Genomic DNA, 16,191 nt, shown 5'->3' on the forward strand with positions numbered 1-16,191 from the left:
CGTGGTTTCTAATAACCTAAGTCGAAGTCTACACTCTACACCCTGAATGAAACTTGGGTCAATTTCGTTGAAGCATCGGTAGATTGCGAAGATTGGACTCCCATCTCAAGTCCTGACATAATAAAAAGCTCCGAATCCACATGGATAGAGAGCCGAGGGCCGGACTTTTCTGGCCAATCGCGGACGTCTTCAGTTCCTTGTTTGTTTTGCATCCAGAAAAAAGCATTTTTTTAAAGAAACATAAAACCAAAAAGAAAAACAACTTGATGTTAAGAATGATGCTAAAAAGGTGCGGTAAATAATGCAAAAGTAAACAAAAATAGGTTACATTTATACAAAATAAAGAGCCCAAAATTGTTGTCTTTAGGTTACGCAAGCAATTAAATATTGTGAAATCTCCAAGATACTACGTATAAGCATTTAAAAAAACAGTACTGAAGTGTGCTGGGGTCACAAAACGGTACATTATCATTCTTGCACTATAACTAGAAGTTCAACAGAAGCTCCTTGCGTGACCAAATCCTCCCAAGGCGCTTTTATGCCAGCCTTTAAGCTATGCTGCTGCTCTTTAATTACCTAAATCCAGAGGGTGCAGCTTGTGGACTGGCTCCTCCTCTTCTCATTGCTCTTGATTGGGCGAGCATCTCATCATAGTTCTGATTGGAGAAATTATAATTATAACCGGAATGAAGGCATAAGTGTTAACAAGAAAGAATAAACAAAGAAAACAAAAGGAAGAAAAATTACCCTCTTCTCAAATGCAGCATCCCTTGAGTTGATTATCTTGTCTGCAATGCCATAATCTATGGCTTCCTGTGCTCTGAAATATTTAGGTCGCTGGATGTCTTTAGAGATATCTTCCTTAGGTTTTCCAATTCCTTTTGCTAATAGCTCAATGTAGTACTCAGTATTTGCATCCAGCTCTTTGGCCTGAAAGAAGCTTGTCAAAGAAGCTGGCACATACAAAAAAGACACCTACAGACAGTGATAGTGACAGAGCCAGTACCTTGATCCACATATCTATGGCCGCCCCACTTGATCTGTTGACTTTCGGAAGATATAACTTTGCTGCAATTAAAAAGAGAGACAATCAAAGGAAAAATATGAAGGTTCAAATGCTTATACGGCAGACAAATCTGCCAAACATAAGATCCACTCGTTTAGAGTATATTTGCCAATCGGCAGGTTGCAAAGGTGAAGTGAAAAACCAATTGAACCATAGTTGCTAACGTGATTATTTCCCATCTCTTATTGGGTTCTGAAAAAGTTGAAAAATGGTAAGAGACATGCTAATGGAGGGAAAGAAGGTGAAAAGGCCTCAAAACACATGGGAGGTGAATCTGGAGAAAAGTGATATGTTTTAAAGAATGGATGTGGATGTGAAGTGACTAAATACATGACTACTAATGTAGAGATGTCATTAGTAAATTTTGGTTTTATTCGATGAAGACGATGATAACAATTAATAGGAGAATTGATAACAATATATATATTTTTTTTATAAGTGATAAGTGAGAATTGATAACAATAAAAGAATAAACGGATCAGTTTCTTTCTATACGAAATAGAAACATATTACAGGAGGAGGAACTCTATACAAACAAGATTCAGACATAGAACCTCTCTTAAAGAATCACAAGCTAAAATTTAAAAGATCAACAGAGTCTGCAGAGGAAAGGATATGAACACTGCAAAGATCAGTATGCCCCATACTTTGAACATGAATAAAGATAGCACGAGAAGATATAACTCGGGCATTAGAAGGTGGCTCTTTTATCTTTGAAAACAGAAGTCCTACCAGTAAGTTGCCATATCTTGGGCTTTGAATCATTAGTTTCAGCTACCAGAAAGCAATTGAAGACCAACAATGATAATAGCAAAACATAAATCCAACGAAGGATGGAAAATAGGTTTTTCCGAAGCCATTTATAAATTCTAAACGATAGAATTTCAAAATTGTGAAATTGTTGACTTTTGCCCAATGCTTCAGTTAAAGTCGATTAATAATTTACATGTTTGTTGACCATGAATGCAGTAAAGCGATACAAGTACAGCACTCTACTTTTAGCTTAAAGGAGCAGAACAACTATGCAGCAAGTAGTCATTATGATCTTGTGAGCTTTAGAGAGAAGTGAATCATACTGGAGCAGTTTGGCTGTACAGCACGATAACCCTTTGCCCCAAGTGACAGGAGCAATGCTGCTTGACCATATGCCATGCCACAATTCACAGTATAGACATCTGATTTGACATACTTCAAGGGATAATGAAAGACATTCACAGGTTAAAGAAAGTAGATTAAGCACAAAAATTTAAAACGATGACCTAACAATAAAACATAAGAAAAAATTTCAATGGATCCGTTTTGAGCACCAGAATGATTTATTTCGCAATCATTATAGATGCAAAAAAATACCACATATAGTTGGTAATAGCACTTACAGCCATCATGTCAGCTATGGCATATGCCTCAGTTTCTGATCCAACAGTCTCCATCTTCTCATTCTAAAATGTCATGAGAGAGATAAAATTAAATATGTGCACACATTTAATCATAAATGTGACTCAGAGTTTCGGACATAGTAAATACTATTTTACCAATCATATTTTTCTATATGGAGGTAAGCCTAAATACTGAAAACAACACATTTTTATGCTAACCTGTGTTCCAGATGAATTTATGTATAAATATATAGGCTTTGAAGGGTTATCATAGTCCAACCACATAAATTGAGCAACAAGGAGCTCAGTTACTGCTGGCACGATCTAAATCAAGCAGACAAGAAAATATCAAGATGGTTCAGATCAAATAGATAGAACATGCCATTGTGATAGACAGAGTATAGTGGCTTACTGGCATGCCAAGATAGCATATCCGAGCATCTAAGAGTAAAGAAGGCAAATCAGGAGGAGCAGTTCTGGGTCTTCCATATCCTCTGGCTCCTCCACGATACATGCTTACACTCATACTGTACTTTGAAGGACCCTTTTCACCACTGCCTGATAGACTCCACATCCCTCCATGGTCCAAATAGTTCGTGGCAGATGAGATGCTTTCCTGTCAATAATTGTCAAAAAGAAAACCCAACAGATAACTGAATTTGCTGCCCCGAAATTTATGTTATATAGGGAACCAACTTCCAACAAGCATGATATATCATGGATTTTCTTCATATGACATCATAAGCCATTCAGATGAAATCAAGGAGTACGTAAGAAGTGAGAGTAACCTCTGTAACTCTTTCTGACTGCCGTCGGATGGGATTATCTTCTGTCATGAACATGTCCATTTGTGAAGCAGTAAGGCCGTAAAGATATTGGGGTGCATTCTTGTAATTTTCCATCACTATCAGAGCAAAAACGGAGGTGAAGTTTAGTAGCAATTTGATTTTTTTTTTTTTTTTCCTTTTGTGTTTTGGCTGAGACTAAAATTTAAAGCAGCTTTTCAGCAAGTGCAGCCTCCTCTCATACTGACAAGGACACTCTATAATTGGGTTTTGCACTTTATCTGGTACCAGTTTGGTTTTATTTTCACTAAGGCATCCTTTGCACCATATAATAAGATCAAGCCATAGTCATCACCATCTACGGTTAGAGGGGGAGTGACACCAATATCAGGAACATGAAATAGATGTGATATTAGATTAGGACCACGTAAGTTTTAATCTAATGGTGCGGCGGGGTAACTTATTACCAAAATGTAAATCAAAATATCTCATAATCTACTGTTTTCAAAACCTTCTAATTTCAATTATCAGCTTTCCAACTTTGATTTATTTAACTATTAAAAACACGAAATCATTGTTATCCAACTACTCGTATCAAAATATAACGAGCAATTTCTTTGCATATACCAGAAACAATGAAAAGGAAAACATTATACATCTCAAGCAATAAAAAATCTATGTAACCACTAAATTTATTCCAGCAAGATGGCTTTAATTAAACGTAAGGAACAAAAAATAATTGAATTGAGCATGGGTAAATAATATAGAGAAAGTTGGTGTCTTTGAAAATTGGAAACGAGGGCGAGAGAGTCTCACATCCATCTTTAAGATTCTCTTCCCTTAAGTGCTTGGGAATGTGGTCCAAGGATTTGGCAAGTGGGGAGCAGAAGCATCTTCGAGCTATGCTCTTCCTTGTTGGGTGAACAAGAGAAGCAGAGAAGAGCTTGGTGCCGGGAAGGAAGGTGGACTTCTGGAGCCCAAGAGAGGGACCCACTTGCCCAGATGCTCGAGGATCCTCGATGGTGGACGATGGTAGAGCCGAGAGCGGGCAGAGCAGCGAGGTTGCCATAGAGAGAGAAGACAGATTTCACTGCCTTCGGCGCTTTGCAATGTAAAAAGTATGTGGCTTTGTTTCCCAGCCGCTATGTGGCACGTACTAGAGTCCACGACGCATAGGCATAGCAGCAGGGAAATTACAAAACTATTTTACAGATTTAAATTAAAGCGATTATAAAGATATTTTTAGCTCTTTATTTCCATGGAGCTTTCTCGACGATGTTACACTTGTAATTAACGAAGCCCACAATTAAGATCCGTTTCATAGCAGGGTGGTTGCCCAGCCCAAATTGAGCCCACGTTAACTCGGGAGCTCTATTATCGCTCATATGGGTCGACAGTCCAATATGTAAGACGTGCCCTGAAAAAAAAAAAAAAAAATCCAATAAGAAAAGTAAATTAAAATTTGTCGGAGTAGGAATTCTGTCTCTTTTTCTTAAAGCTATCATTCCAAATATCAAACCAGTGAAATATCCCTGATAAGAGGGAATATTGCCTTCCAATTGATTATCCGAAATATCGAACCAGGAAATCTGGCTTTGATTTGGGAATATTGATGCAGGTAGATTGCCATGAAGGTGGTTTCTCGACTGATGAAGTTCATTAAGGCTTTCAATCATCCTAAGAGGAAACATTGCCTTCCAATTGATTATTGTCATTCCTAGTCATTTGGTAATGAATAAGTCACATCATTATTGGGAATACCAAGATTTAGGATGAATATATCACTCACTATTTATGTGAGGCATGCCATTATTCACTTTTTTTTTCCCTTAAAAAATAAAAATTAGCTATACTAGTTATGTTCTCGAGCAATACTATTCTTTATCCTAAGTTTAATGATTTTTCAATCATATATTTTAAGTGATTTTTCATGAAATGGTTGATATATAAAATCATCTAAAACGAGTCATGCGTGACTCAAGATAACAAGATCGAAAATGTAAAACATTATTTTTCACATCATTAATACAAAGTAAATGGCAGTGATAACGTTAAGGCATGATATAATGATCAGCCTCAATAGCTAGCAGCTTCTTTACACGGATTGCTTAGAAAAGAATGAGATCAACATCAAGAATCTTATCCCCCAAGTTCCCAAATCATTTCCTATGGAACAAAATGAATTGAGGGGCAATGGGATGGATATTTGACCGCTATTTCAATGCAAAACAACAGAATGAAGTGCATGGTGAATGTGTAGTGAGTGAGACATGACCTATGCAAGCGTGCATGCAGCTCGACCTTCCATTACTCTGCACCATATCTTTTCTTTACACTAAAATTTACAAGCGGGAATATGAAAGAATCAAACTGATAGATCCCAACAAAACTTGGAAGTTAGTGTTTGCCAATTGCCACCTTACTTAAAAGAGTGCCAAACTTTGACGCCACACTAAAGTCTTTTTAACTTGAACCACAAAGCTACGTCTTTCATGTTCTTTATGCTACTTTTTGTAGGGATCTCATTGGTAAAACCGGCAAGTCTGATGACATGTCAATTTGCTATTGGATTAGAGCATAGATAGTCGTATGAATCACAGTAACCTTTTGTTTTAGACCCAAAGCAAAGCCAATCTTTTATCTCAGAAAGCATTGCTATAGCTCTCCGATCTCTCCGCTACGTCGTTCCACCACAAGCATAAAGATTATGACCAATGGCCATGTACGTTGTCGTATATGAGAAAACAGTTTCTTTATCATATTGGCATGCACAATGCCACGTAAGAGCATTGAAACGGGACATCGAAACCACGATTTTCCTCCCAAGTGATTTTTATTTAAATAAAAAATAAAAAAAGATGCGACATTTTCGTACCTTAATGTCTATGTGCTATTTTCGTAAACATTTAGCATGACTGTGTGATACTCAAAACTGTGGGAGAAGTGATACGTGGCAAAGTACAGCATCAAAAATAGCCAGATGGCAGCCAAAGATGGTCTCCAACAAAAAATGGACGGCGTGATGTGAACATCTTTCAATTGCTTGTCCGTTATGGCAAACACGAGAAAGAAGTCTCTGAAGTGCTACGTGTCTGTGGCGTGGCCATGATGCACCTAAGACGCTTAGAGAAAGCTAGCTACTTTCGGTAGTGTACTAGTACACTCTTTCCCGCCGCCATACGTGACTCTCTACATCTTTTTTTCTATGCGAATAGAGGGTATTGTTACCTAAAACACACGGAAAATGCTACTTTTATTCTGTCTCTGGATTTGAGATTATTAATAATTTTGTGTATTTTTTAAAAATATTTAAAAGAAAAGAAAAATATAAATACACTAAAGACACACAACAATAGACGGCAGGATAGATGTCATTAATCTTAATGCATATATGCTGTGCTGTAGGAGTGGGCACCGTGGCCGGTTGAAGTAGTTCCAAGCTCACAAGTTCGTTCTACCTGGCAAGCAAAGATATTTATAGGTGCCGTAAAGAGGGGCTACTTTATCTTTTTGTTTTTCTATAGAATATAAAGAGGATAATCATGGGACTAGTAATAACACGTGGCTAATAAAAGGATGTTTCTTAAGTAAGTTTAGCTGTCTTGCCACATTGACATAGCACACCAACAAGGAACTACCAAAACAGAAGCTCACAATTTCAAAGCTGGCTATGACTAAAATAAATAATTATAAAATAAGAAAAATTTTTTATGTACAATAATTTTTCTAAATTTTTTATACACTCTATTACGTTATTTTTTAATATAAAATAATTATTTTAATTTATTTATTTAATAAAATATATAAAGAATATATAAAAATGATTCTATAGTCTTCCTATCCAGTTTAGTTTGTGAATGCCGGGAGGAGACGTGAACAGGCTTAAAACGACCGTAATTAGCGTGCTTAATACGTACCTAAGACCCACCAAAGTCGGTCCGGCCGGTCTACGCCTTCCAGTTTCATTTTTATTTATTTACTAGATTATATCCATATATCTCCGAGTATTTACTAGAGTAAAATTGGAAAAGGTGCAGGCGTGGCATATATAGATATTATATAGTACTTTTGACTTGGAATAAGTCCTTCCGTAGCTCAAGCTACAGTCGCCACCCCACCACCACTCCCACTCTCTTTCTTTTTTAGCTGTATAGTTGACCCACTTCACTTCCTTCTCTCCTAACCCCCCAAAACCAATAACCCCCACACCACGTCCAACCTTATTTAAACCACAGCCATCTCTCTTCTACACACAGACACTCCAAACACACAATACATATCTTTCACTCTTTCTAATATATACGGTTATTCCTAATTGCTTTCTTTCTTTCTATCCGAGATAACCGATCGATCTCTCTCCCTCAATATGGCCTTGGAAGCTCTGAATTCTCCCACCACTGTTACTCCTTTCAACTACGAAGACGACGTCGAGCGTCAATATGCGGAGCCATGGACGAAGAGGAAACGCTCCAAACGACCCGGACGCGTCGAGACCGAGGAAGAGTACCTCGCCCTCTGCCTCATCATGCTCGCCCGGGGCGGCAACACCGGCGAGATAACCTCTCAAACGCAACAAAACCAATCGCCGCCGCAGCCGCCGGCCTTGAAGCTTTCTTACAAGTGCACCGTCTGCAATAAAGCCTTCTCTTCCTACCAAGCCCTCGGCGGCCATAAGGCCAGCCACCGCAAGTCCGCCGAAGCCGCCACGGCCAAGATTACCGCCAACGACAACAATCACCCGTCAACTTCCTCCTCCTCCGGAACCGCTGCCGTCACGAGCGGCAAGACCCACGAGTGCTCCATCTGCCACAAGACCTTCCCCACGGGCCAGGCCTTGGGAGGCCACAAGCGCTGCCACTATGACGGTGGCAATAGCCATAGCAACATAAACGTCAACACCAACGCCAACAGCGGCGTGACCTCCTCTGAAGGCGGCGGCTCCAGTCTCTGCCAGAGCCACCACCGTTGCTTCGACTTGAACCTGCCGGCCTTGCCCGACTTCTGGCTCGATCGGAAAAGTAGTCAGCTTTTGGCGGAGCAAGAGGTGGAATCTCCTCTGCCAACAAAGAAGCCGCGTTTGTTCTTGATGAGTCCGGACGACGTGGTTTCCTCCCAAGATTGATTTCTAGATATTACGTGAATCGCATTACTTTCGTGATCTTTTCTTCCTTTTTTTAGTTACCTTTGAAACAGTTTATTCTTTTAGGCTTTGTCTCGAGGAATTGTTTCTGTACAGTGAATTTGTTTATTGTTTCTTAAACTCTCCCCGACAGCTATCATTGGTCCTTCAGTATTTTATCATTACTCTTTCGGTCATTCATTTACATATATACAATAATTGTAAGCTTTACAAATTTTTTGGGTGGATGAATATTTCTGTCTTCAATTTTATTCAGTTTATTTCTCAGCTTGAAAATCGAAATGGTTGAACATCTGACCACGCTATCGATCGAGGCTAGCTAGACTATCACTCAAACGCAATTAGGAAGAAGGATCGAAGATGGATTAACTTCCACGGCTAAAAGAGTTCGTAAATAATTATAATTATTTACAAAAACTACATTAAATTTTATTCCAAGTCCATTTTGTGGAATTAAATTGACCGTGTTTACGTGGCATTGAGAGAGGTACTGACCGACCGACTGATTGATTTGAGTACTGTGCGTAGTTGGATAAAGTCAAGGTCGTTTGGGCTGTTCTTTCCCGGAAACTGAATATTCTATTGAATTTGGAGGTGCTGCCGCGTGACAAGCGCAGGTACAGCGAGGCAGTCTCGTTCTGGTGGCGGTGGTGATAAAATTTGGAATTATGGTTGTCTTTTCGGTCTCAACAAGCATGAACCAGCGCATGCTAGCTAATACAGTGATGGTCTGTTTCAACTCAAGCCACTAACCAGCCATGTGGTTCGCCCCTTTAAGGCGCATCTTGGCAATGATTGTATAGTACTTTCATTAATGCAACCCCTCAATTATAATCAGTATGATTTTTTAAGCAAGTTAATTAGAACATGAATCGAATATTTTAATGTAATTATTTAGATTCATATATAATTAATGATTTAATGGTATTTAAATAATTAGAAACTACTGGATCGTATACATATACAAGTCCTATATAGCTAGTGTATTATGGAAAAAAAAAATTGTGTTCAAATTAATATACTTCTAAGTGAGGAAAAAATAAAAGTTCGATCTGCTACATATAATTATTTTTTAATATTTTTTATATATTTTATTGATGTGATTGGTGATTAAAATAATTATTTATATTAAAAAATAATACAATTAATCACATTAATAGAATACTTAAATAATACTTAAAGAATACTTCAACGATTTTTCAGACAAAAAAACTCAACATGTGTGTTGAAACATGCATTCAGTTTGGCTTATGTTTCTTCGAAGTTTCGAGAGCAGAATTAATCTCTTATCTCCCCTTTAAAAATTGAACGGATTAATATGTCCCAAAAAAAAATTTTTCTGAAATATTAATACTAATCCTCTAGCACGGTGTCAAAGTTCAAACAGATTAAGCAATTAAGCAGGGAAAAAATAGTAGCCGACAATATCTAAACATTCAAGGTACGTTATTAGAGCGGTCCATTTTCCCACGTAAACGACCGAACACACGTTCACACTCGTGTTGACGCACTCCAGCCAGAACATAAGCAAACTGCAAAATTAGCAAAGGCACTTTTACTTTTCTTTTTTAACCTTAATTTTAAAGAGTAACCCGGGTCGAACAAGTGCATGCATGTGTATTATGTGAATGTCATGTGAACGCGATGCTTGCCGTGTTGTTAACGCATATCCATTCTCTAAAACGCGGCCTTGAAAACCATCTGTTGATCTTCTTCCCTAATTCACTGGTGAAACAAGAGTGTGGGAATGTTCTTTCTGGACTGCTAATCTGTCAAGAATACTTTAATTATATTGGAGTTTACAGCTAGCTGTTACATAACCTAAGATCATTAATGGAGCACTTCTGAATTCAGTGGTAAAATATTGCTGAATTTTAGGACACTTTTTCTTTAATTAGGTTATAAAATAAGATCCTAGAATCCAATAAGTTGTGGTACACTGTATCGATCCTAATATTCTTTAGTACTGCATGGGAGGATGCTCCTCATAAATAATGAAAAAGCGTGTTAAGATTTTCTGGGTTGGACATGAGTTAAGTTCAACAGTTGCAGAGATGCTGTGGTGCACTATCGATCCTAATATTCTTTAGTACTGCATGGGAGGATGCTCCTCATAATGACAAAGCGTGTTAACATTTTCTGGGTTGGACATGAGTTAAGTTCAACGTTGCAGAGATGCTGCACGCATTAGAAGTGTAAAGTAACGAGGAAGAGAAAGCCAAAGCAACCTTAAGTTTCGGTGTTCTTTGCGTGTGGTGTGGGAGGTAAACGTGGGTCGATATTGCGTGATCAAATATTGAAGCTAGCTAGCTGAAAACAATGTTTGTTAATTAATCCAAAGTTGGGCCAAACTGTCATATATAATGAAAAATATAGATTAGGGCTAAGTGACCTATATTATATGATCTTATTAATGTCTTATTAATGGGCATGATGGGATATATATATGTGCATATATATATCGAGTTAAAGGGGATGGTTTATCCGTCACGCACGCAAGCTAGGGTTCGATCTCATCATCATGATCATGTACTTCTCCAGATCACTCCAGTGCATGGCTGTAGTACACTGAATGTGATCCATCTCCCAATTTTAACAGATGCCCATCTTCTTTGTACGTAACTTCAAACAAAAGGAAGAGTTTTGCAAATAATTCATTCATCAGCGAAACAATTGAATGATGATTAACGTACGTCCCGGCCTATATATCTGCCAACTATGCCTACTAATTATATCCTTGGCTTACAAATTAAACTTTCTACGTACCCATGATGCATTTGTCCGAAACATGTATATCATGGATGATTATAACTCCGATCCGTTGTTGACCAAAAGATAAAATTGATTTAGCCATACAATATATAATTAGAATTTCATAAAAATAAACTCACAATCAAATATATTTTAATGTGGTACGTTAAATCGTAGATATCACATAAAATCACATCATAATTAGTTGACTTTTATGAATTTTCTTTATGGTTGTATCACTTTTCTAACCAAAATATGAGAAAATGGCATTTTCAAATTAATTATATTTAATTTATAATTATCGAAACATCATTTTTTCTGAAAAAAAATTCTTTACCTTTGTTTGATCAAAGACCAACTTGTTAATATTGATGTAAAATATCGAATAAAAATTAAATCCACTATATATTTTTCTATAGGCTTGAAATATCGTAGGAATTATCGTTGCAATATGTTAAGTAATTTTCAACAATGTCATGTTGTCAGTTATGTACGTACGTAGCACCCGAAACAAGAAAAAAGATGATCGTCAATCATGCATATATAATTAATGGAATTGACGAGAGTAAGTAGACGAGTAATGGTAGTTGTCCTTTTTGGTCAGCACTCAGCAGGAATCCCGGCGTGGTCTAGTTGGGCAACTTATAACAAAGAATTGCAAGGAGGACGGCTGATTTTTATTTCAAAAGCCATCGATCTCGATCCGTTCAAGTTCAACGTCTATAGTTCTATTAATTATAATTAATAATTAGCTAAAAGCAGCCCTCATGATCAGTAATTGGATACTTTTAGCCATATGCATGGCGCGGCATTAATTCTTGTTTGGTTGGCGATACTATTATATTTATGAGAATTCGAGTTGTATTTTTGATTCTAGGCATGCAAATGGCCAAGAATCGGAGTTAATTAGAAGCGCGCGCGCGGGGCCTTTTGGTGGCTGCATGCTAGCTAGCTAGTTGGTGTGGATTTGAAGTGTCCTGTCGGGACTACTGCTCGCAATTATTTGGGAATACTTTATTTGCAAGTGGCAAATAAAACCATGCATTTGGTCATGAGCTTAGAAGATGAACGTACAAGTTTTAATTGTGACCATGTCCATGATGTTATCATATATAATGCAGAGATTCATATATATAGTAGTACTGTCATCTTGACCGCAATTTCACAGAACTTAATTACAGTGATCTGGGAGCTGGGAATGGAGTCGAAAGTGCTGCATTTGGTTCTTAATTGGGTCTCTTTGGAAGATAGCCTACTGATTTGTACCGGTACTGCAAGCTTAGCATATTTATATTGCAGTTCCGAGTCTTGAACAGGATGGAAATTAATGTGGTTCGATCCACTGCTGGGTGACCCAGTCGTTTGATAGATTTAAGGACTCGAGAGGGGAAGGTGGCCACCCCCATGGGTCGGACTTGTTATAAGTGCCAAAATCTGCCACTAGTTGCTAGAAAGGAGGAATGAGTCATCCTTGGCCCACGACGGTCCTGTGATGGTGGCTCATGCATCAGTACAATGTTCTCATGTTCATAATAATAAATGAAATGTAAATAATAGAGATATATAAATTTATGTGATTCGACATAAAACATATATTCACGAGTATTTAGAAGACGAATTTACTATAATGAGTGATTTGTATAGTATCTCATATCTCTCGTATCTCAAAAAATAATTTGAAAAGATAATTGGAGGTCAATGCATGATCCTTTTTGTCGAAAAAGATAATGCTTCTTTAGTCTCTTGGGTTGAGATAGAAGAAAAATTCCGAGAAGTCCATAAAAGGTTGTCCAGAAGAAGTCTCCTTTTGAAGTCATCCTGATGAAGTCCCCTTATCTTGGGTAGGAAAGCCTCCATTATTAAGGCATTGGTAGTCGTTGGTGAGAGATGTCTCTTTTGTGTCACTTTTGCATTTTCCTTTCACGCGCTTGACTTGACTTCTTCCCTTAGCGCCTTATTTTGTCCTCCTCTTCTTTTCTCTCCTCAAACTATTGATCGATAGTTTTACGCGGTAGACTGGGTCTAATATATTTTGTCACAAACAAGACTAATCCTCTTAACTTTCCCCACTATATAATATATATATATATATATGCAATATATGACCATATGTGTGCATGTGGAGCTCTTAACTTTCCCCACTATATATAATATATATATATATATATGCAATATATGACCATATGTGTGCATGTGGAGTTGGGAGAAGACCAAGCTAGCCCATGGGAAAGAGATAGACAACCCTCCTTCGAGCCCAGTGCATTAATGAGTGAAAGACTGATCAGGATCTCGTCTCTGCATTAATGAGAAAATAGTTAAATCACTACGTGTAAGTTGATTGTACGCGTAGAGGGTATTCTATACGGATTGTTTGTGGCGGTACTGCTCACAAGTATTATAGGTTTCTATCTATACCTTAATAAGGTTGAATAGTGAATTTGAGAATTTTCAAATGGCAACTTTTCTTTTACCCTTACTCTTTATATTTACTTCTGCTTAGTATTTTGTTTATATTTTATATTGTGTATTTGATTTATAATTTATAGTTTTTAAATATAACTCAATTCAACACCCTCTCGTGTTAGTCATCTAGGTAACACCCTGCAAGATCAACTACATTAAATGCATCATCAAATAGTCGGTATCAAAGTCAAGTCCTAGTTGCTGATAGGAACGACTGTATTAAATGTGACACCATGCTCTCCAGTACAAAGGGTGATCATTACAATGACAATGGGTTTTGAAATCCCTCAAGGGATTTAGTATAAATAAGAAAAGGCCGGCAAGAAAAATGAGTTGGTCATTTTTTAAAATTTCTAATCTTTCATCATTAGGTTTCTTATAGAAAATATATTCTAATTTTGGTTTCGGATGTGTCATAGACACACCTGACTACCACCTCTTTCTCCTTTGCAAATTCTCGAAATGCCGTCGTAGTTAGAGGTTACAAAACACGACTTAACATATATGTGTATATATGTATATCAAAGGGATGGTTTACTTTATTTATGGGAAAAAGGAACAGTTAGCATGCAGTCAAATATATGAATCCACAATCCATGTGTTGATCGATCCAAGACCCTACCTAATGTTCTCGGAAGTAAATGCCGTGGTTGATAAAAAAAAACGCATCTATTATACCAAGTCAATCAAACTTTGCGGGACTAGTTGAGCCCAATGACCAGTTCAATCTATTCGATTTGTTCACTACTTGGGCCATTTGAATATTAGTACTAATGTTGATAAAAATTAACGATGCTTGAATAGCTAGCTCTTTGGGTAATTGATGATCTCATTGGCCTTTCATTTGGGCGGAAAATCAAGGGATCGGCTGCAAACTCCTACGTACTTATCCACCTTGTCCTCATTTTAATATTGGCATATTGCTTTTGATTTAGACCTATATATGCTTAACCATTCTTAAACTTTATTTGGGGTTGGGCCATTCTGAAGATTCTGGACGTATCTCCAATTTAAAAATAAACATTAAAAACTCCAAATGAATATTCTTCTCATCATCATTTCATTACTAATGATCAACTCCGCCATCTCAGAAGATATTAGCAAATGGCAAGCAAGTGAAGTGATCTTGTAATTGTCCCTTGCTTTGAGATAAAAAATATGCATCTTTTTTTAGTGTCACGTCCTCTCGTCATCATGTTTTTGTTGGCAATGTTTGTCCAATAGCATCACTACAATGACATGTCTCTGTATCTCTGTGTTTGTGAGTGTGAGAGAGCGAGAGTAGTACTTTTCTTTATTTATAAGCTAGAAAGGCTAATCATCATAACCCTACAGTGTACAGTTACTCGATGAGAAGCTACAAAGAAAGAGAGAGAGAGAGAAACGATGCCTAACCTTAAAAAGCAATTGGGCCACAAACTTTTGTGGCATTAAAGTATCAAACATCACTATAATGGGCCGCACCAATTGTTAGGCTTTTGCATGGCAGTGCTGGAAGCCTTTAATCATCCTTTCCAATTATAGGTACGTATGCACTCTGACAAAAGCTAAAAGCCACACCCTAAGCCTCCGCCTCTGCCTCTGGGCCACACACTATATAGATTTAGGCGTGATTGTGTCAAATTCACTACTGTAGGGCTGCATTGAAAAAAAGAAAAAGAAAAAAAAGGCAACAAAAGTATGTGATTTTTGTACAAAGTTTTTCCATTTCTTTAGTCAAAATTTGGGTGTGCTGCCAAGAAAATGGTGAATAGAGTGTTTGAGATCACTGAAAATAAAATCAGAGTTTCCCAACTCCCAGAACCTTAAAGAAATGAAGTTGGGATTACTCTGCATGGGCATTTGTATTCGTAAGTTTTAAACTTTTAAGAGCAGAAGTCTTGGTATTATTTTTATTCTTCGATAAATTTCCACTCAACCCTACAAGTTCTACTGCACTGTTTGATTATTATATAACTCTCTGGAGGACCACAGTCTGTACAGTCTCTGTATTTTGTACTCCCTTCCGAGTTTAAAATGCATCTTCTCTCTATCCATTCTGCATTTCTTATTGGCAGAGAAATCAGGAAACATGGGGGGAGAAAGATGCTTAACCTAATACCAATACGGCAATACCAGTGGTCCTGACCACCCCCATGTTCCATTATTATTATTATTATTAATAATTTTTTTTTCCCATAAAAAGATGCATCGACCATCTTCTACTTTGACGCATGCCTTTCCCTCTGGTGTTCATTGGTGCATGTAATCCAGACCTTATCAACACCCATGGTTGCCATGATTCTAGGGGTGGCTAATTAATATTAAGCAATGCCATTTTGGTTTTAAGTGATTTAAGAGTACGGCAGGCAGCGGTGGCCATGTGCACTGTGCAAGACAATCAATCAAAAATAGTTACTATTATATTCTCAAAAAATTATATAGTTTTTAAATGTGATTGCTACATTAATTATCTAAAAAAAAAGGTATTAACAATTCCTGCCAAACAATATTTGACCTATCGTTCTCTTAAAAAAAAAAAAGAAGAAGAAGAAAATTTCCGACAACTGCTATGTAATTCATAAGATTGTTGACTTTTTAACAATTTGATGAAGAATTTTACCCTAGGAT

General features: G+C 37.3%; 2 protein-coding genes across 2 annotated transcripts; one reads left to right on the forward strand and one right to left on the reverse strand.

The window, feature by feature from the left end:
* Nucleotides 1-310: 310 nt before the first annotated feature.
* LOC122313411 (ATP-dependent Clp protease proteolytic subunit-related protein 1, chloroplastic) lies at nt 311-4,396 on the reverse strand. Its single transcript, XM_043128390.1, has 9 exons — nt 4,044-4,396; nt 3,231-3,346; nt 2,855-3,058; nt 2,662-2,766; nt 2,443-2,505; nt 2,143-2,254; nt 1,007-1,068; nt 748-930; nt 311-656 (listed from the first exon to the last, which is right to left on the reverse strand). The coding sequence occupies exons 1-9, from the start codon at nt 4,294-4,296 to the stop codon at nt 573-575; spliced, it is 1,182 nt and encodes a 393-aa protein (XP_042984324.1). The 5' UTR covers nt 4,297-4,396; the 3' UTR covers nt 311-572.
* A 2,984-nt stretch (nt 4,397-7,380) lies between these two features.
* On the forward strand, nt 7,381-8,581 carry LOC122312356 (zinc finger protein ZAT10-like). Its single transcript, XM_043126932.1, has one exon. It carries the CDS (start codon nt 7,594-7,596, stop codon nt 8,347-8,349), a length of 756 nt encoding a protein of 251 aa, XP_042982866.1. The 5' UTR covers nt 7,381-7,593; the 3' UTR covers nt 8,350-8,581.
* Nucleotides 8,582-16,191: the final 7,610 nt, after the last annotated feature.

The sequence above is a fragment of the Carya illinoinensis genome, chromosome 6 (genome assembly GCF_018687715.1).
Source record: "Carya illinoinensis cultivar Pawnee chromosome 6, C.illinoinensisPawnee_v1, whole genome shotgun sequence".
Classification (NCBI taxonomy): Eukaryota; Viridiplantae; Streptophyta; class Magnoliopsida; order Fagales; family Juglandaceae; genus Carya; species Carya illinoinensis.

Bases quoted from the DNA above. Each gene is read 5' to 3' on its own strand.
- LOC122313411 (XM_043128390.1), bottom strand. From the start codon at position 4,296: ATGGCAACCTCGCTGCTCTGCCCGCTCTCGGCTCTACCATCGTCCACC. The intron at 2,767-2,854 runs GTAAGCCACTAT...TGCTTGATTTAG, and splicing joins TATGCTATCTTGGCATGCCA to ATCGTGCCAGCAGTAACTGA. The intron at 1,069-2,142 runs GTATGATTCACT...TTTTAATTGCAG, and splicing joins TGTACAGCCAAACTGCTCCA to CAAAGTTATATCTTCCGAAA.
- LOC122312356 (XM_043126932.1), top strand. From the start codon at position 7,594: ATGGCCTTGGAAGCTCTGAATTCTCCCACCACTGTTACTCCTTTCAAC.